The 21,268-nt window shown below is 33.4% G+C and overlaps 1 protein-coding gene across 5 annotated transcripts in view; it reads right to left on the bottom strand.

Annotated features, from left to right (window-relative positions):
* Positions 1-21,268, bottom strand: part of EPHA7 (EPH receptor A7) — a 208,663-nt gene that overhangs the window by 21,492 nt on the left and 165,903 nt on the right. The window contains exons 6-13 of one of the 5 annotated variants that reach the window (XM_005896736.3): positions 17,302-17,426; positions 14,511-14,694; positions 9,048-9,156; positions 8,391-8,446; positions 3,927-4,052; positions 2,900-3,085; positions 2,249-2,310; positions 266-475 (exon numbers count right to left, since the gene is read on the bottom strand). In XM_005896736.3, the coding sequence (XP_005896798.1) occupies positions 266-475; positions 2,249-2,310; positions 2,900-3,085; positions 3,927-4,052; positions 8,391-8,446; positions 9,048-9,156; positions 14,511-14,694; positions 17,302-17,426 (1,058 nt within the window). Of the gene's footprint in view, positions 1-265; positions 476-2,248; positions 2,311-2,899; positions 3,086-3,926; positions 4,053-4,535; positions 5,374-8,390; positions 8,447-9,047; positions 9,157-14,510; positions 14,695-17,301; positions 17,427-21,268 lie in introns of those variants that run through there. The other 4 variants (XM_005896737.3, XM_005896738.3, XM_070376581.1 and 1 more) reach the window with 4 other exon arrangements.

Here is a 21,268-nt window from a genome sequence, read left to right as displayed (position 1 = left end):
CAAATGCTGTAATGTATATTATATATATAAGCATCCCAATATGAAATAAGCTATTGACATTCTTATCATTACTTCTCCTCTTAGTCTATATAAAGACTGTAAAAGCGATGATGATTCTTCCAAAAGGAAAAAAAAGTCACAACTAACAAAGGTACAGATCAATTTGCCTCTTTTCTCCTGTTTCGTTTTGTATTATTAAGCCCTGCTTTCTCGGTAGGAAAATTGGCAGGAATATGAAGAGGTGCAATAATAGACTTTTTCTTACAGTCGTTGTATAGACAGCTTCAGGATCGTCCTCTATAACCCGGGACAGGCCAAAATCTGACACTTTACAAACAAGATTGCTGTTGACAAGAATATTGCGAGCTGCAAGGTCCCTGTGAACATATCCCATATCAGCCAAATATCTCATTCCAGCAGCAATTCCTCTCAGCATTCCTACTAACTGAATGACTGTAAATTGCCCATCGTGTTTCTACAGGAAGACAAAAATGAAAGTCCAGTTAACCATACTTTGAAAAGAGAAAAAAATTACCATGAAAAATGTCTGCACACAAGTGATTTTCTGTCATATAAGAGGAATTACTACTTAATTTTCTACATAATACAGACATCTGTGAAAAACAACAGGTGCTGATTTAACTTGAAAGTCAAATAATATAAAATAGAGTTCTAGTAATCATTTATTTATATTGATATGTAACTGGTATTAATTAATAGCTTCAAAGCACGCAAATCCAAAAGTATATGCTAATTTTTAAGTCAAAGTTAGGGAAAGTGAAAGTGAAAGTCACTCAGTCCTGTCCAACTCTTTGTGACCCCACAGACTATACAGTCTATGGAATTCTCCAGGCCACGATACCGGAGTGGGTAGCCTTTCCCTTCTCCAGAGGATCTTCCGAACCCAGGATTGAATCCAGGTCTCCCACATTGCAGGCAGATTCTTTACCAGCTGAGCCACAAGTGAAGCCCAAGAATACTGGAGTGGGTAGCCTATCTCTTCTTCAGCAGAAACCCAGGAATCGAACCAGGGTCTCCTGCATTGCAGACAGATTCTTTACCAACTGGGCTGTCAGGGAAGCCCCAAAATAAAAGCACAGATCATCAGGAAGTTAGGGAATGAAATATTAAAAAAATAGCCCTGACAGCTAAGCATTTTACCCACTTGCTAAAAATTTACATAAATAGTCTAAACATATATAAAAAGGATGAAGACATATATATTAGATTTTTTTATCCAAATGGTAAAAAAAAGGAAGGGTGAAAAAATCTTTGAGTAAAAATGGAGAGAAATTAAGAGGTAGAAAGGGATTGTACCAGCTGACTGTTTTCATCTTCTACTTTTCATTGTGCTGTAGGTAGGAATATTACTTGCAACAAAGATTCCCTGAGGTAGATGTGCTAATAAATGGGATTGAGAACTCTTTGCAACCAACTGGCCACCATATATTTCTAACTTATTTTTAACCCACAGATTTCTCCAGTTGAATTCCAAATACGATGCAAGCTGACAGCGGTTTGTATAGATGAATTTGCTAAGTGATGCTTTCTTCTAGAAAGTTGACAGCTATGCATATTAACAAGACACAGCACATCAAAATCCCCTTAATGCTTATTAATCTGGATTGAATGTTCCATTCTAGATCATGTATGATCTCTGCATGTTCTCTTCCTCTTACTATTTTCTCTTCGCCCTTTGAAAAAAGGTTAACACCTCTTCATGTTCTTAGATGAAAAGTCTGAACATAAAAATATGTATGTTTTACATTCAGAACTTATTATTTATTAAAAATAACATATTTTAAAATGTCAATAATTCTTTATTTTAAGCTTGATGTTCATATAACACTATTAGGAGAAATGGTTCCATAGAGTAGAGTCCTACCAACATTGAATGGTTATCTCACTTTTTCTCTGTATTACCTCTGTATTTCATTTATAATTGTAAATTTGAAAAAGTAAAATGCTACTCTGCAGCAAGTATTCCAATTACAGGGCTTCCAGTATCCTCAGTATTTGTGGTAATATATCAATGGAAACTATTTTTAAATGACATTATATCGCTTAAATGCTCAAAAAATCTTCCTCAATCCAGTCTTAAGACTTTTTAAAGCTGCTTTTCAAAGACAATTTTGTGACCTGTTCAAGTTTCTACTGTTCACATTTTATACTGCAAAGAAAAGTTCAGAAAATTACATTGGTAACAGGTATAGTATATTTAGAATGGGAGAATAATTTTGTTACCTACCCTGAGAAATGCATCTAGGGCTCCATTTTCCATGAATTCTATTACAATCATGACTGGCTTCCCTAAAATTAAAAAAATATATATATATATCTATATATAATTAAAAAAAAAAAAAAAGTTGTAATGTAAACTTCCGATTTATTCTGTTTCTCACCCCAGATAAAATATCTAGTGCTCTTTTGAAAGACTGACTGGGTGAGTGGTGAGTATTTCTAACATTTCTAGTGCTGCTGCCAAACACAGAATCATTAACTGTCTGTTTGGAACATAGTCATGATTGATAAAATTAAACAATAAAAGTCAATGTGTTCTTCTGACTCCTGTTTTGTGAACAAAACTCAGAGAAAATGACACTTTACAGAAAATGGAAAGACTAAACTGTACTACATTTATGACTTTTGAAGATAAATGAAAATATCTGTCACTCCATCTATCTATCAAATTTATTCTTTAATTCTCAACCCTCATTCATTTATCCACTTTTTGTCTGAGATGGTAGCACAAAAGAAAATTATTTTAGTCAGTTACACATCCAAAGAAAAACTCATGAAAAATATGCAGTGTATTTACAATTTGATTTTTTAGTATCTGTGAAATAACACTGATTTCTGACAGTCCATTTGCTAAATGAAATATACTGTCAATATGTACCTCTTGTAACAACCCCTTCCAAATGGACAACATTTGGGTGGTCAAATTGCCCCATGATGCTGGCTTCACATAAAAAGTCTCTCCTTTGCTTTTCCGTGTAACCAACTTTCAGGGTTTTTATGGCTACTGCAACATCTCTTTTCCCTGGGAGTTTCAAACGACCACTGCAGACTTCTCCAAATTCTCCTAAAGTAACAGAACAGGCAGGTGTATTTTAATTACAGAAATATCTCCTCTCTCAGAGTAACTGCATTAAATTCTTTAAAAGCACTTTTAAACTTTTTTAAACTGTTACACAAACTACTATTTTTTTAACTGGCTTAACAAAAACTCTTTCAGAAACACCATTTAGGTTTGAAATACACTGCAAAATGTACACTGTTTACTGGAGTATAAGGGCACATTAGCAAATTATACATATTGCTATTGTTTTCATGACTTGAAACACCAATACTTCTGAAAGATTTAAAAATCTGGAATTCATATGTACCTAAGTTTGCTAGATGTAAAGGATTTCATCCAAAAATGTACAATTACTGTGAAGATACATTGTACACATAGAAAATAATTTTCCTTTTAAATAATTAATACATATTAATTTTCTACATGAAATTAAACAGTACAACAGCTACAAATATAACAAAAAATAATAAAAATGAACACAGCAGGAAGATGATAAATCAAGTCAGTGGATGTATATTCCAGCAATATTCACAACATTCTAATTATTTTAAATATAAATTCATTTATTGGATGGGCCAGAACTATTATGAAATAGCTTACAATAGAACAATATCTTAAAAATCTGACAAGAGACAAAAGATACACAATTCTCTGCACCACATGCTTCTTTTTCACTTTTTTTTTGTAAGATTTCATAAACAAGTACAGGCTCATTGCTTCCAACATTTCAGGTAAATGCAAAGGTTCTATACTTGAGGTATAATTATTTGCCTGTCATTATGATGTATGACTTTCGATCTTGGCTAAATGGAACAGCTGAACAAGGAAGCTACAACAGCCTTACCTGCGCCAATCACACGCTCAATTTTAATACAGGAGGCATCTAGCTCCTTGGCGAATTGATGGACAGCTCTATTTGGGTCCTCATAGGTTTCAGGGTCAATGTAGGTTTTGGTGCCTGGAAATTTAACTGTAATGATGTAAGAAAGCATGACTGTGATGAAGCAAAGCACTTATTGTGCAGTCAGCCCAGGAATTTCATTATGCAGAGTGCTCCTTGGAACAGTGAACTTGCTTCCACATCACCTGATTCACAGCAGTTTTAACAGACTACTTCAGTCTGCAGGCGTATAGGTATTATCTGCAAGCTTCTATAGGTAACATAGGATCCAGTTCATAGGTGACTAACTGAATTGCTTTTCCAGTAAATCAACAAAAGACAGCACCAAAATTCTCTGACATGACTCTTATCAGACTGGAGATTTAATTAAATTCATTGCTATCATGGCATAGTTCAAGCCATATTGAGGTTTGTAATGGACTTGGAAACACATTTGTAAATCTATCAGTCAGTCAATCAATCAAATTAATACACTGGGAAAAGAAGACATTTCATTTACAGGTAGCCTACTACACTGACAGTAATATTAAAAACATTTAGACATCTTACTTATTCTTTTGATTTATTTTTTTAAAGACCAACCACCGTTGACATATACATAAAATTAATACAAGCTGTGAGGGACTGCTATCACAAAACCAGAGAGAAATCTACTAAAGACACAGTTTCTTCTTCACCTTGAAGGGCAATAGAAGCCAAATGTACAAAGTGCAGAATAAAGTTAGAAAATTTACAATATTCCTGGGATCTGCTAACCATGTATGACAGCAATTTGAAAGAGGAATGGTTTATATGAACTTTCAATTATAAGGCTCTGGAAGTTCTTAACTGCTATGAGGAGGTAGCCAATACACCTCAGAAAAGGTAGTCAAGATTCAAACAACATAGAATCATCTTAAAAGTTAAAATTGTCTTAAAACGCACCCAGAAGCATGCAGGTAACAGATAATGCTATGTCAACTTTAAATCAATTACAATAATGTATTCCAAATCTAATCATTTGGTTAAAGACAAAGATAAGATAGATAGGCATATATTTGGTTATATTAATGCAATGAAAATAATTACACTATATCCTCAAAAAAAACTTTATTGTTTTTTAACAAAGCCACTGAACAATCTTTTCATTAAATCTTACTATTTGGAGAACAATATATTTCTTTATGTATTACACTGTAGCCTAACTGTGCTTATGTCATCACATCAACTTGAAATTATATTTTTAAAATAAACACATAACAAACAAAAAGAAGCAGAATGTATAAAGGAAAAATGGGATTTAAAAATCTTGATTTATTCTGTTGTAGTTGATTGTTTATCCAAAATTGATTGTCTTAAACAATTACTGTTGCAGTTTATAAAACTGACAGATGCTCATTTGTTACTAAAGCTGAACATGAGAAAAAAAACACAAGAAGAAAAGAGAGAGGGGATAGAAAGAGAAAAGAGAGAAAAAGGAGTACAGGGAAGAGAGGGGGAAGAGAAAAAGAGAGAAGGGAAGAAAACAATAGGTTAACCTCCTAGATTGGCAGGCAGATGGAGAATGAGCCATCTTCTCCTTTTTATTTTTTCTTTCATTTTTTTTTTTTTTGGTTTGATTTTGCGATAAGGGAGCTAGATTGGAGGTAACCTTCTGCATCTCAAACGGGTCTCTGATGGTTCTTTATTCAAGATGTCACAAAACATTTTGACAGGCCAGAGCAATTTTGGCATAAAAACATGAAATACTGCCCAGCTTGGATTCGAAGACATTGTTAGAAGAAATGGTAGGAGGAAACAAAACGTAAATTGGAATTGGTTCACTAAACTCCTCCATTGTGTTTATATCTTTAAATGTAGCACTTGGGGCCATGGAGAGTGGAGGGCACCTGGTACAAATGACTGGACGTTCTATTAAATTCAGTGCTCTAAAAGCTAGTTAAACGGTTGCTTTCAAGTTTCTGTAAAAATTCAATCCGGTGGCTTAGCACCTAAGAAAATTGTCTGTATACTAAAGGAATAAAAGGACACCAACTTGTAAATAGCTGGTGACCACAGTGTTGTACTTTATGTACTATAAATACAGTCATAAAATCAAATAAAATGCCTGGTTCTCATCAAATGACAAGAAAAGATATCCTTGTAAAAAGGGTGATTCAAAAATATCAAGGATTTACCAAGATAGGATATCTTAAGTGTATTTCTTTCATTATTCGTTTAAAAATGGATGTTTTAAAATAAGAACAATTTTGACACAGTTTCTGAATATTTTGGTTTGTTGCTTATCTTGATTTAAGAGTGTGAGCTTTTTGTGTTGTAATATCTCATTTACATCTCTCATGAATGTTAAATATCTTAAAACCACCACTGATATTTTGCTCTAGAGATGAAAACTTTATATACACAACAAGTTCCAGTTTATCTTTTCTATGTTAGCAGGTAAAACATGCAGCTTTATTTTTTCTAATTACAAACTGGATGTCAAATGTGAAAAAAGGGAATGACATCAAAATATTAAAAGTGAATGATGACAGTTAGGCAGAAAGCTATACAACATGTCTCAGGTAAGCCATGTTTTAATTTACCTTCAGCATTAACTTGCAAGCTAAAAGCAAATTAACTAAGAGGCAGCGTTTGATCATTTGGGGATGTCTTGGATATCTTCAATAAGCAAAGAAAAGTGACATACTGATTAAGGTATTATTAAATGATTCTTCCATCAAATTATTCACATATGGGTAGAATCTGGGATTCCAGGAACTATAGTCTTATGTTACTCTCTTCTATATATGTTTACTGTCATCTATATACAAACTTGACACAAAAATTAAGGCATTCAAGTTTTGATCCTCTCCTTCCTGTCTGGGGAAGTGTTAAAAGTATTCTCTCATGTCATGAAAGAGAAAAAAATATAACTTTCACTTTTTCTGCATATCCTCTAGCTATAAACAGCCTATGGCACTCTCATCACTGGGACTTGTCACAAAATCACTGCCAGTTAGCAAGAGGAAGCACCAGCATTAGAAGTATGTCAATAATCCCAGGAGAGGAGTCATAGAATCATGTGTGTTCAGCAATAATCAGGGGCAGATTTAAGTTTAGTGAGGCTTAAACCTTCTGCAATTTGGGATATTCTCTTTAAGGAGAAAGATTCTACACCCTAACTTGTTAGGACCCTTCCAGGGCCTTGAAAGGAGTCTGCGAAAACCAGGGGCCCTGAAACTTAATCATCATGATAAAGCCCCCTCTGGTCATAACTTTTACTATAATTTCTAGAGTCCTAATACCCTCCCTGCCTTCAGTGGTTCAAATTCTACAATTTCATCATTGATTTGAATATGTATTATATAAAGACACTTCTCTTTTGAAAACTAAAGTCAAGGGAACTGTTGGTTCAACAATTAATAACATGCTGAAGAAACTTAGGGATGATAATAATGGTGTTCACATTGTGTTTTTTCAACCACACACTTCCTTGATTGATGCTACATCTTCCCATGACTTAAGAATCGGGACATGACAATATCTTCTTAGATACTGACACAAGAATTTGATGAGTAACACAAAAATAGATGTCATTCTTATGCCATTTATAGAAAATTTATCTACCTATGAGAAATTTTAGTAAAGAGTATGGTTACTAAGAAAAATTATACATAAAATTACTTTCAATGTTTTCAAGGATTAAAAATAGGAATACTGGATTTGGATAAGAGCATCATCCATTGGATTTTACTTTGGGTGCAAAAAGTCAACATTTACTCTCAAAGCTCTCAGGGTTTCACTTGCCATCCATGTGCAACAACAATAAGATTAATGCAGTTGAACATCTATTTTTTTTGGTTCCCTGAGCTATGTTCTGATATAATTTCTAAAATGAACTTTAAGAATCAGGTAGCTCAAATCCACAGGAAAACATCAGAGTACTGAATCCTATTATTACACTATTTGTGTCTCAAAATATCTACCTGTGATGGCCAGTTTATAGCAGATGGACAGAGAGAGGCTCCTTAGTCTAGTTTTTCATTATAGCATCACTCACTGGGTAGAAAAAAGGGCCTGTCCTTCTAACTTGAAATGAATTCCTGAGCTAGAACATGGGCGCATGCAACATTTAATGAATCATTATTAGCATGATATGAAACACTTGGGCAAAGATTGCAAAAGGAACAATTGTGACATAAAAGCTGCTGAATATCCTTTCAGTTATATTAAAATTTCTTATGAGAGATTACATTTCTGAATATATTTTTAAAGAATTCACATAATGTTTTCATTCTACATATTTGTTCAAATGCTTTAAAGCAACATTTTGAGCTCATGGTATATTTTCAAGCCTGATGCATCAGGAATTTATTCATGCCAATACTGACAATCAGATTTCTGTATTAACTGGGGTAAATAAATAAAGAAAAGCCAAACACTTACAATGAAAGTAAAGCTCTTCATCCCCTTCTTGGTCAGCTTTGCTATAACCACAGTGCCTGGAAAAAAATAAAATTTTGATGATCTCAATCAATAATCTAGTTTTGTGTATTTAAAATTCAGTATGATATATCTTAATTACTTAAGAACTTGCTAGTTAGAGCTATGAACAAAATACATAAACTTTATGTCCATAGTTCTGAACTCAATAATAATATAGCAATTCACATGATTTGAAAAATGCAAAGAATATAAAGTGTGAGACAGTGTGGAAGGGACCTATTTAACAGATTTATATTTACCAATGAGTGAATATTTGTTTATATTTTTTCCTGAAAAACAGCAACAACAGATTTTAAATGGCTTCCAGAAACCATTAACTAAAAAAGTAAATCTTTCCCCAGGTATCTCCTACATTTATTATAAAAATCGAACTCTAAAAAATAACTAATAAAGAGTCACCCAATAGAAATGACACTACTCATTCCTCTTCTAACCTTGGGAGAATGAAAATTTATTGACCTTTAGTGTTTCATATGAGACAAAGAATAACTGCATTTACTAGTTAACATTCTAAACTAAACAATAAGTAATAGGCTGACATAATTCTGAAAAATCAATACATTTTATGTTAGAGATTAGAACGAATTTGTGTTCTACCTTCTTCCAATGATGAAGCCAAAGACCATGAACACCAAAATGATAGTCCCGGCCACTGCAACCACAGCAATTATAATAACAGGATTCTGTTCACTTGAGACTGCCGTAGCTGTAAACAAACAAAAAAGAAGGCTCAATAAAATACTCAATACTATTCAACTTGAAAGATTAGGCAAAATCTTATAAGCAAGATATCTATGCTATTAAATTCACCTTTAACTTAAATAAATGTATTCTATTGTAACAAATTTAAATAAATCTTTATTTTTTACATTTTAAGTAAGTGGTAAGAACAATACTTTCATCTATTTTATATTCTTCAGCTAGGAAAGATCCCTGCAAAATGCCTTGTTGAATGGCAATCCCCTGCTTAATTGTTGGAAACTTAGTTATGATCCAAGAAATAAAGATTTTTCATTTACAATTGCTAGTAAGTCCCCATTTTTCCCCTCAGTAAGGTACTTGATCCCACTGTGTCTGTTTCCTGGTGTGTGAAAAAAACAAACAAACAAACCCAAATAACATACTCTCAGCATTTTTCAAAGTACCTTAAATGATTTATCTCTCACATCATCAATACAGAATAAGAATCATGATGTAATCATAGCAAATCAATATGAATTTATAATTCACCTTAATTCAGGAAAATAAACAGAATTACTTATATTAATTTGACAAAGTATGCAATGCACACATTTGAGAGTTTAAGATTACAGAGGAGCTAGGCTGTTTATGGAAGAGCCAACTTTCTGCAAGTACTGTAAAAAACATTTTAGCATTATCCAATTGTAGACACTTCCTGTACAAGACTAAGTGATTCTTCTATGCTCGTTAAGGCAAACCCGGCTGAATCTTTCTGAGAGTCTCTCTGGGAGCAGTATATGTTTACATGTCCTTTAAAGCAGCCTCTGATTCTTATTCTTCATCAAGTCACATGGCCTTCTCACTTGTATTTTTCCAAATTAGTGAAGTTTTACTTATCTGGCAATTCACAATTGTCATATTTTCCCCAGAATATTCTATTTTCAATACTAGTATAAACCTAATAAAATAACCAAATGGATACAAAACAGTGAAAATGTATATTCCAATAGATGATTCAGTTACAGATTAATATCTAATATAATGAAAACTAATACAGTTTGTTTATTTCTGAAACAATCAACATCTGTAAACTTTAAGGTAGGATGGAAAATACTACTCATTCTTAGTGGTGGCAAGGGACTTGGTCTCCAGAGCAATAAATTAAATGTAGGCAGAATGTGTCTTGCCACAATAGGCAACATAAAGGTGTTTTGTTTTTTTTTAAATTGGTCTTTCTCTCTCTATCTATGTTTCCCTCCTTTTCACAACTCGTCTCTTAATTTTGTATACTTATGCTAACTATAGATAGCTCTTATGTTGAAAAGACAGTAAAAATAGCTCCAGTGAAATAAATTTCTGAAAAGAGATATTATATACACTCCCTAAGTCAGGACCTGCTGATTTGTTCCCTGAGAGAATGAAACAAGGGAAAAGGAAAAAGAAGAAAAAGAAAACAACTTTAAAGCTTTAATTTCTGAATTACAGCCTATTATAATTCAACAGAGAAAAGATGACTTCAAGTAATTTTGTTGGTCTGGTTTGGTTGTTTTTTGTTTTTATCTTTCTTTTAATATATATTTAGAGAGGAAAAAGAATGGAGTAGTTTTGTTCACAAGGAAGGAAAAAATTAAACATGTATGTGTTGAAATTATTTCCATTCAGTTTGTCCCGTGGGTCTAATTCTTTGCTTGTCTTAGACTCCCTTCTGCCCTTAGCTTCAGAAACACAACTCCAATGAGACAACTGAAGTCAGGTGAATGGTGAATTAGAAGTTGTGAATATTTACTTATATGTTTTTATATATAGTTAGGATCACACTTTAATCTTACGGTAGTCACTATTTATGATTCATATTTTCATCTATTTCATGGATAACACATTTAAAAATAATTTATATGTCATAATCACTACACCACAGTTTAAAAATTGTAAAATTGGTAGCAGTGGTTCTGTGTAGAAGGGGATTTTAGGATATATGTAAAATGGAATAATATGTTTAAATTCCCTTTCCAATCAGTGCTCAAGTAACTTCTTTTGGGTGGATCATCTTCCTAGCCCTCCTTCCTAGCACGAGAGTCACTGTTTCCTGACACTATGATAGCAGTGGGCCGTGCACTCTACCAGTGCTTAACTGTATGGCCAGAACTTGTGAGCAAGTCTCTCTCACTAACTGAGCACATCAAATGTGCTTGTGTGTTTCTGTGCATCCCTAATCCCTAGCACAGTAACCTGTGTGCTAAATCAGTAGTTCTTAAAGCATGTCTGGGAAACCTCAGAAGCTTTCCAAGGAATCTGCAAGGTCAACTATTTTCACATAATAAAATGTTATTTGCCTCTTTCACTTACTCTCACATGCTCACAAGTGCACAGTTGAGTTTTCCAGAACTTAGATGACAAGTGATAATGTCATCATTCTGCTGGCTAATGAAATGTGTCTTGTGAATACTTGTGTTTTAAAAATTTCTCAGTTTTAATTTCTAAAATGGTGAATATCAAATAATGTAACCCAAATAATCAAAATCTATTTGGGGATCTTCAATATTTTTTAATAGCTTGTAAGGCTTCCCATGGAGAAGGCGATGGCACCCCACTCCAGTACTCTTGCCTGGAAAATCCCATGGATGGAGAAGCCTGGTAGGCTGCAGTCCATGGGGTCATGAAGAGTCTGGCACGACTGAGCGACTTCCCTTTCACTTTTCACTTTCATGCATTGGAAAAGGAAATGGAAACCCACTCCAGTGTTCTTGCCTGGAGAATCCCAGGGATGGGGGAGCCTGGTGGGCTGCCGTCTATGGGGTCGCACAGAGTCGGACGTGACTGAAGCGACTTAGCAGCAGCAGCAGCAGCAAGGCTTCCCAAGACCAAAACACTTGAGAATGGTTGTATTAAATAATGAAAGCTGACACTCAAAGCCGTCTGTGTGCTAGGCACTTTGTGTACATTAACTTATTCAATCCTCACAATCGCTCTGAGAGTTGGGTATCACTCTCTTAGCAACTTGGGCACAGAGAAATAGCTCATCCAAAGTCCCACAGCCAGATATGGCAGAGCTGAAATGTGAAACCAAGGACATTTCTACTAGCTTCAGCTGATACTGATAACTTGTTTTTTTGATTAATGTGAGGTATTCATTTCTTGCTTACTTGATGAGTGTCTTCTATGTGTCAAGCACTATATTAGGCACTTGTAAGACTAAAGTAAATGGGAGATATGGATTGTTCTTTCATCAAACTTTACCTTCCAGTGGAGAGAATATTCTGATGATAAAAATCACCAAATCCTTTCTAATGCAAAATGCATTTTTAGCATTAGTTTCATGTGCTCATTTGGATTCTACTACTTCATGTCAATCTCTATGATTGTTAGTTATTTCATTTTTAAATAACGAAATAAGATCTATGAATTTCTGCTGCTGCTGCTGCTAAGTCGCTTCAGTAGTGTCCAACTCTGTGCGACCCCATAGACGGCAGCCTACTAGGCTCCTCCGTCCCTGGGATTCAGTAGGTAATAAATAATAGTTTGGCCCAATATTCTTAATTTACAAAGTCAGGAAAATACACAAACTAATTTTTTAAAGATTTTAAACTCAAGCTTTAACTGATAAAGAATGTTTGGGTAAGTATAACTGACTGATGTTTCTTTAAGTTTGAACTAATCAGTAGAATATGAAAAAATCATTTAAATTGTTTAATTATATTAGAAACTACAAAGTAAAATATCAGAAGATCAGTCTAAGTGGAAAACTACTTAGAATACATTTAACAGAAGACCACTCAAATGTTTAAATGTTGATAGAGTAAAAGACTGTAATGTTTTGGAGGCAAGATAATAAAGAATACTAAGTTTATCACACCAAGTTATAAGAAATCTTTTTCAATGGATGACTTTTGTGTTTATAATTCTATATAACTGATTTACATTTAAAATATATTTCAACATATGTTTTATTATTTGAGGTTGCCAGAGTTACTGCTCAATTTAAAAATATAACAAAATATTTTGAAAAAAAGACTACTGTTAGAAACTTACTAAGTGTGAACTAATGTAAAAGAATACCAATTTATTCTAACTTTTAGAATATCTAGAAAAATATTCTCCCAAAATCAAACTTTTTAATCAAAGTTGCATTGATTTAATTTATTAAAAAAACTTCCTATTAAAAATTGAAAAAAGGAAATCATATACTATTTTAAGCTAATTTTTGTGTAGAATTCCATGAAAAATTAGATTGGCAAGGAGAGAAGGAGGTAACAGCTGGGTGAACCTTGTATGTGAATAACATTGAGAGAAATAAAAAACTTTCAAAATACAGAAACATACCCTGAGGCTTCAACCTAGCTGAAGAACAGCCAGCAGTGGTACTCAAGCTGTTCTAAACTTGTCCTCTTACAGTAAACCGGGACGTGCAGCCTAAGATACATCCGTTTATTTGTGATACACTCTAATTACATGTATTTTTTGTTATGATCCTATGTTGCATTATAAAACACCAAATGGTAAAGGAGACGAGATTTTGGTGACGTTCTATTTTTAAGCTTGAGTGGAATATACAGAGATATTTAATTATTCTTCTTAATATTTCATATATTCTTTAAATACATTATTTACTATGCTTGAAATATTTCATAAAACTGAAAAAAACAGATGACAAAAGTAAAAATAAATACAAAGTCTTCCTCCTGAATGGCAAGTTTCGAAATCATTGCTAAAATTCAAGTAGCTTCAATTAACCCTGATTTTTATAAATTATCTTTCTGTGGCCCATCTTGGTATACTTTCTGGCTTCATTTAGGGGTGTCTATGAAGTGGCAGCTTTGCCTGACAACTAGAAGATCATTTGAGGGTCTATGAAGACAGCTTGTGTAAATACACTTTTGAGCAAGCTTTGCTTCTGCTTCTGACTTAATCTTCTCAAAATAAACCCAGTATGTATTAAAGAAATTAGACAAAGTGTATAACATCACAAAATAGTAAGTTTTAAATTATTATTCTGAATAACCTTTACAAAGTATATAGATATATATTTATATGTGCACATACATTCAGGGCCTCCCTGATTAAGCTCACCTGTAAAGAATCTGCCTGCAATGTGGGAGACCTGGGTTCACTCCCTGGGTTGGAAAGATTCCCTGGAGGAGGGCATGGCAACCCACTCCAGTATTCCAGCCTGGGGAATCCCCATGGACAGATGACCCTGGTGGGCTAAAATCCACGGGGTCGCAAAAAGCCCGACACCACGGAGAGATTAAGCACAGTACAGCACATACATTCACCTTTAAATGTAAAAATCACCTTGAACTAAATCATGACACTCAATATTGAAATAAAAATTACACCAGCGTTATAGAGATAAGAATCCAAACCAAAGGTGGTAATTACCTTCAAACATTTTACCTGTGGCTTCCTCTAGTGTAGCAACGTCAAGTCTGGGACTGTAATTTCCATAACCAGCAGCAGTAAAAGCCCGAATCTGGAAAACATACACTGTTCCTGGCTTCAAGTTATTAATGGAGGCTGAAGTGGACTTGGTTTTTAATGTCGAGTAGGTCCGTTCCCTTTGATCCTGGAAACAATATATACAGGGAATATTTAATTGTGATTACAACCAGACAATTTGACAGCCAATTCTTGCAATTTGTTTCAATTTGCTGCATTGTTTTTATAAAGGCTAAATTGTACCCTGTGGAATATTGGAACACTGAGCCGTTTCTCAGATAATATAAAATGTAAATGTGACCACGTGCCTTTGTTCTACACATTTCAAAGAGAAATAATTTTGTTAAAACATTTATGATGTTTTGAGTCATTGCTTTGTTGGTAGAGGGCACATTGGCAAGAACTATTAGTCATAAATATAATCAAATATCCTTTTGACCAAAATATAACTCCATTTGTAAAATCTATGGTTCAGTAGAAATCTTCACTTCATGATACAGTTCTCTTAATATCATTCCTGAATGTTATTCAGCAAGCAAACCATATGTTAAAAATTAATAAAGGTATTAAATCAAGAAATTTAGCTAACCACCACCAGCATAGTGAGACATCAATTGTTTTCATTAAAACCTACACTTCTCACAGAATAAAACCACTTTTGCTAAACAGCATTTAATGGAATATTTGAAGTTATCAATGTAAGACTTAATGTTTTAAATATAAAACAAAGAATTAGATACTTTATGATTCAGCAGTTTTTTAAATATCTTAGTTTCTCCATTTTTCAGATATGAAAACTGAGACTTGCAGACTTTAAAAATGTGTTTATCATGTTATATATGATAAGTAAGAATAATATAAAAATTCAAAGAATATAAAAACTCCAGTAAAACAATATTTAAATGAATAAAAATTTAAAAGTTGATATGATTCTAATGTGCTCTTTATAAAAAAAGTTATAAAAACTGCTCGGCAAAATATACGATTCTAGATAGGTTCTTACTTGTTCAATAATAAAACCTGCCCCAACTGTGCCTGGTAATAAAAATATTCAGTGAAATTTAAAAATGTCAAACTGGTTGTTTGAATTATAATATTTGCAAAACTGTAAATAAATGTATACGTAAACTGGACTTAGTAAAGCTGATTTATACTGTCTGCATTATAATCATTTATAAAAGAGTTATATATATAAATATATACAATATATAAAAATATTATAAATATATATTTATCTAAAATAAAAGAATGAGGAAAAACTGATATTAGATGACATAATTTTACATATATATATATCTCACAAGCTTACATATATTATAAAGCAATAGTATTACTTGTAATATTATTTTGTAATTTGCAAATTCAGTAAACAGATATTCTGTTTCTACCATGTAAAAAAGTAACTAATCAAATTTATTCCAGATTTGTAAAATATTGTGTTGCACTATAAGAAACTTTACTCTCACTTACCACCTAATATATTTTTAAAACACATTTCATTGTTTTTGAAATCTGATGAAATTTCAGAAGAAACTGTAACTGTCAGAGCTCACTGGAAAACAGACATAACAAAACCAAAACTAAAATCAAGGATCCCCTTAGAAATACATTTGATGGGATAAGAAGTATATCCTCTAGTACAAAAATGAAGTATTTAAAATGTAACTTTGGCCATGGAAGTTATGTATTCATAAAGTAAATAATAAGTAAAAATATAGCAAACTTAAAAACTTTGTTTTTCCATTAAAGTGAAAAATAAGTATCCATTGCCAAGGGTTAGCACTGTATGCATTTAAGTGATTTAATCAAGTCAATTCAGTCCCCAAATATTTACAGAGCTTCATGTTTCTATTGTGAAATTCTATCTAAATGGTTAAAATGGTTATGTATATTAGAGCACTTTAGCTAATTAAGTCAATAATAATAATAACGCATTATTACTATTACTACTAGTAATAATAATAGTTCCATGTTTCAAACCTTGAATCAGGTTTTCTGTGAGATGGAGACTAGAATATTTGTGAACAGGGGTGTGTCAGTCTTTCTGTCTTTCTCTAGATGGGTCAGAAGTAAATAAACTCAAACATGGAGTTACATTACTATTTACTAAAATTTAGCCATTACAGGCGACTGAGGGAGCAGCACTTGAGTTTAGCCACACTACTTTTTCATGGAGAGAGGGGTGTAAAGAAATGATAGACATAATTAGCATGATTAGTATAACTTCAGGAGGAATTTAACAGAGTGAAATATAATCACCTGACTACATATTTATTACAGAAAATAGTCTTATTTTTTTTCAAATTACTAAATTATTTGAGGCCACCATCATTATCAATGAAACCACATACATAAAATAAGTCATGAAGGGCTCAAATAGATAACCTGAAAGAAACATTTTCAGAAACACATTGGGCTCTGTGGTTTCTGTGGTACTAAACATCCTACATCTAATAATTAGGATATCAAAACTTGAATACCTAAACACACTACTAGTGGAATATTTTCACTGGTGTAACACAAAAACTTAATTCACAGAAACCATCATTATAATAATGAGCCAGAGATTCAGGGAGAGGGTTATTAAAATTGGCTAGCATCAACTATCCATTTTGAAGTAGCTCCAAGCAGTTGGTATTATAATGACTAGCTTTAGTCGACAATGCAGTAGGATGACATGAGACACAGCGAGCATCATACGAGGTTGTACGTTTCAGAGGTTCTTAGCACTTACTTTCTCGTAATACTTGATTTCATATTCGGTGATGACTCCATTGGGATGTTCGGGTTCCTGCCAGGAAAGCTCCACACTCCGCTGCAGCACTCTCTCCTTCATTACTCCGCTCACTTGCGAGGGAGCTGTTTGGACAAGATGTGTCAATAAACAATGAGAAAATTCACTGGATGCCTCAAATCAAATGTCACAACTGATCAGTCCCATGCTGTGCCAGTTTCATTAAGGTAAAAGAAAGCACCTTTTCATAGCTCACAATTCAAAAGCTAATGAATATTCAAACAGGACCTTATTACTGTTCATAAACCTTAATAGAAATTTAAATTAAAGTGCAAACAGCAGAAGATAGCATTGTTCAAGTTAGTGAAAATGGAAACGATGGGGTTGAGAATGACAATTAAGCAAATAAATGCTAATTAAGGCTACAAAATATGATTTCAGATTAATCTCCAGTGATAAACTAAGTCCAAATATTTATTTCATATACAATGACAATACACTTTTTAAAAGAAAAAATAATTTAACACTGTGCCAGGTAAAGTATATGGAATGGCTACTTTCATCTTTAATGAAAGGAATCACACTTTAAAAGAGATGGTTTTATGTTTGACATGCATGTGTCTGTGTGTGTGTGAGTGTGTTCCCAAGAATTCTAATTAACCTTGAAAAAAATTTATACTTCATTAGGTCAAGATGCAAGAAAATGCCAAGGCTTCTGTTACTTAAATATCAATATGTATGTGTGAACACATACACACACACACACAAATGCTTGCACATGTAATTTATACCTATGTAACCTAGGCTTCAAGCTTTAATGGAAGTAATTCAAGCTATAATTTTGCTTTCTCTTTCTATACAGATAATAATATGCTTAGAATTCTTTCATCCTAATTAGTGGCATATACTCTTTTTGGTAGCTAAGACTGTGGAATGTAGGAAACTAATTTGCTCTGTCTAATTTGCTCAGTGATGATTAACTAGTTGTCTTCTCTGTCTAAATGAGTAGTCACACTGGCTTGGCTGAATTTCAGTGGGGTCATTATGTTTCATGTATCATGCTCTATCTCATTCTGTAAAATATTTTCAGGCTGTTAATTTAATTTTCAGATGTCCAAAATTGTTAATAATCCTGCTGACAGAAAAGCAATTAAATGGGGCTAAAGCTGTTTAAGCAAGCTTCTGATGTTTATCCCTTTGGCTTTATTTTGTTTCTTCTACTTCTTAATATTTTCTTATATCAATGTCGAGAAAAAACATTTGTCACAGCTTTCTGGCTTGGCGATTTTGAGGGAAGGACCTGGAAGATGCATGACTCCCATTTCCTCTCAGATTACTAACAAAAGCACAACTAGGGCAGATTAAGTGGAACAACTTTCCCTTTAGGGGCATGCAGCTGAAGTACTCAACATACTGTGTTTACAGACTAACTGTGTTTCTGATATGTTTCCAATAAAGCCAATTTCTAATAAAAAATCTTATTTTTTTCCATGACTTTTAAAACCTTAATATATGCAATGAAGAAATATTTGTTTCTAAAGTGATTTATCTCTCCACCCAAAACATTTTTAGCATCTCAGCAACTATGTGGTTCAAGAAGTTGCATCCCCAAACCACAGCCTTGGAAACACAAACCTCAACTAGTGGTGAGATAAGGTCTTATTGATACTTAGCCAGTAATCTCTAATAGTCTAATTTACTTAAAACCACTCATAAAATCTGTGCATGCTGCGTGCTAAATTGCTTCAGTCGTGTCTGACTCTTTGTGACCCTGTGGACTATAGCCCACCAGGCTCCTCTGTCCATGGAATGGTCGGGGCAAGAATACTGGATTGGCTTGCCATACCCTCCTCCAGGGGATCTTCTCGACCCAGGAGTCCCATCGCCATCTCTTGGTTCTTTTTACTTGGGAAGCCCCATAAAACCTGTATTTTATTTTCTATCAGTTAAAAAATAGAATGCAGCACAGGTGAGAATACTACAATAGTCAATACATAAATTACTCAGTAAGGCTGCTGGGCCTCCCATCAGGGTGTATGGCATGATGTGTGCCATTTGGAAATAGGTTAGATGGAAATTGGTTACAGCTAATTTCTAGGTCTCTTTTAGGAACACACATAGCTTCACGTGATTTGGAAGTGTAAGTCAAACTATAAAGCATTTTGCTTCGTTTCTATTACTAAACACTTAGCAGCAGCAGCAGCAGACACTGAATCCTGCAAGATACCGTGGAGACTTGAGGTATAAATGTACCTAACTTAGTTTCTGACATGTTGTAGCAAGATATAAGCACAGAATGAGACTTGATTTCTGCAAGTTATACATTAACATTATACTCATTATTTCATCCTGAAAAAGAATTTACCAATAAAATGATGATAATTGAGGATTGAAGGGAAAAGATGCCAAAAATACACTTGAAATATATAGTATTTTGAAGCTCATGGCACTTTTGTATGAGGAGTCATATCTGTCAGTGACTATACTCCTGATTTCCTGTGTATTTCTTATTTAAAAAAAATGTATCCCTTGCTGATACTGTATCAAGTCACACTTTTAAGAGTCAGAGACAGAAGTACTAGCATATAGCCCTTGAGAATAGATAAACTGCATGATAGGAAAAATCTTTCCCTATCTTATGTCCTTCAAATACAATACTTTGGTACATAAAAACTGATAATATTTTCCCTTGTGTTTCAAAATCTCAGGCATAGAGAATATACAACTCACAAGATGTACAGTTTATAAATAAAATTATCTCTAAGCTAATCAGATTCTAGCAGTCATTCTTTTCAGATAAAGTTATACACAGAAGTAAAATTGAAGGAAGAAATCTTAAAACACATTGATTTCTATGGTTAATATATTTTATCTGATAAATTAATCACACTGTGACAGTTTCACTAAGAATATGATCTTACACCAAAATAGTCAATTAACTACAATCTGAAGTTCATTTTGAAAAGAATATGCATACAACTAACCAAATTATATCCATACTTAAGAACCAAAATGGCATTATGACATTTACATTATAATTTTCAAAATAAAGTGAAATCAAATCTTTTGTAATTGGAATTAATGTGAAGCTAATAAATATTAAATAGCAATAATAAATTTCCTTCATTGGAAAATGTAGGAAAACAGGCAAGATTTTAAACATGACTTTGTAGTAAGATTTCTAAAAAATGATTAACAGATTAATTTCTCACCTAAGTTTCTAGAAATATTCAAATATAAAAATTCAACTGAAGGAACAGATGGAACATTTTGCCCTTAATTATTTTCAAGACTTATCGGGGACATATTTGGAGTCTATAAAATGACAGTGAATGATGATCTTGGAAAATACAGAAATGGTTTCTGTGTTTTAAAGTGGCAGATCTCAACAGCATAAAAAGAAAGTCGATAAAGTTGATGCCACAGAAAAGCAAAAGTTGAATAACAAGCCAAAAGGTAAATTTGTGGGCAATGGGATCATTAGTATGAGTCTTTGAATCGAAAATAATCAGTAAGAATGGTGGGTTTATGTACAGACCTGAACCAATCAATATTTTAGAGATTTTGAGATGCAAGCACTCATGCATGATCTTTGATCTCAATTTTCAATTAAAATCCAAGTACTAAAAAATATATTTAAATTACAAGATGGAATGTACTTATAGGGTTTCCCAGGTGGCCCAGTGGTAAAGAATCTGCCTGCCAAGCAGGAGACTTGGGTTCAATACCCAAGACTGGGTTCGGAAGATCCCCTGGAGAAGAAAATGGAAACCCATTCCAGTGTTCTTGCCTGGAAAATCCCATGGACAGAGGAGCCTGGAGGGTTACAGTCTATGGATTTGCAAAGAGTCAGACCCAACTTAGCGACTAAACCATCACCATCTGTGTACTTAGAAGGGCTCCATTTTCCCCCCACCCCCACCAAAATATTAAGCTTACCTATACTTATGGAAACATTTCCTAGCAC

This window comes from Bos mutus, chromosome 9 (genome assembly GCF_027580195.1).
Source record: "Bos mutus isolate GX-2022 chromosome 9, NWIPB_WYAK_1.1, whole genome shotgun sequence".
Taxonomy (NCBI): Eukaryota; Metazoa; Chordata; class Mammalia; order Artiodactyla; family Bovidae; genus Bos; species Bos mutus.
The sequence above is the reverse complement of the archived record's forward strand: the minus strand, read 5'-3'. Positions and strand labels throughout refer to the sequence as shown.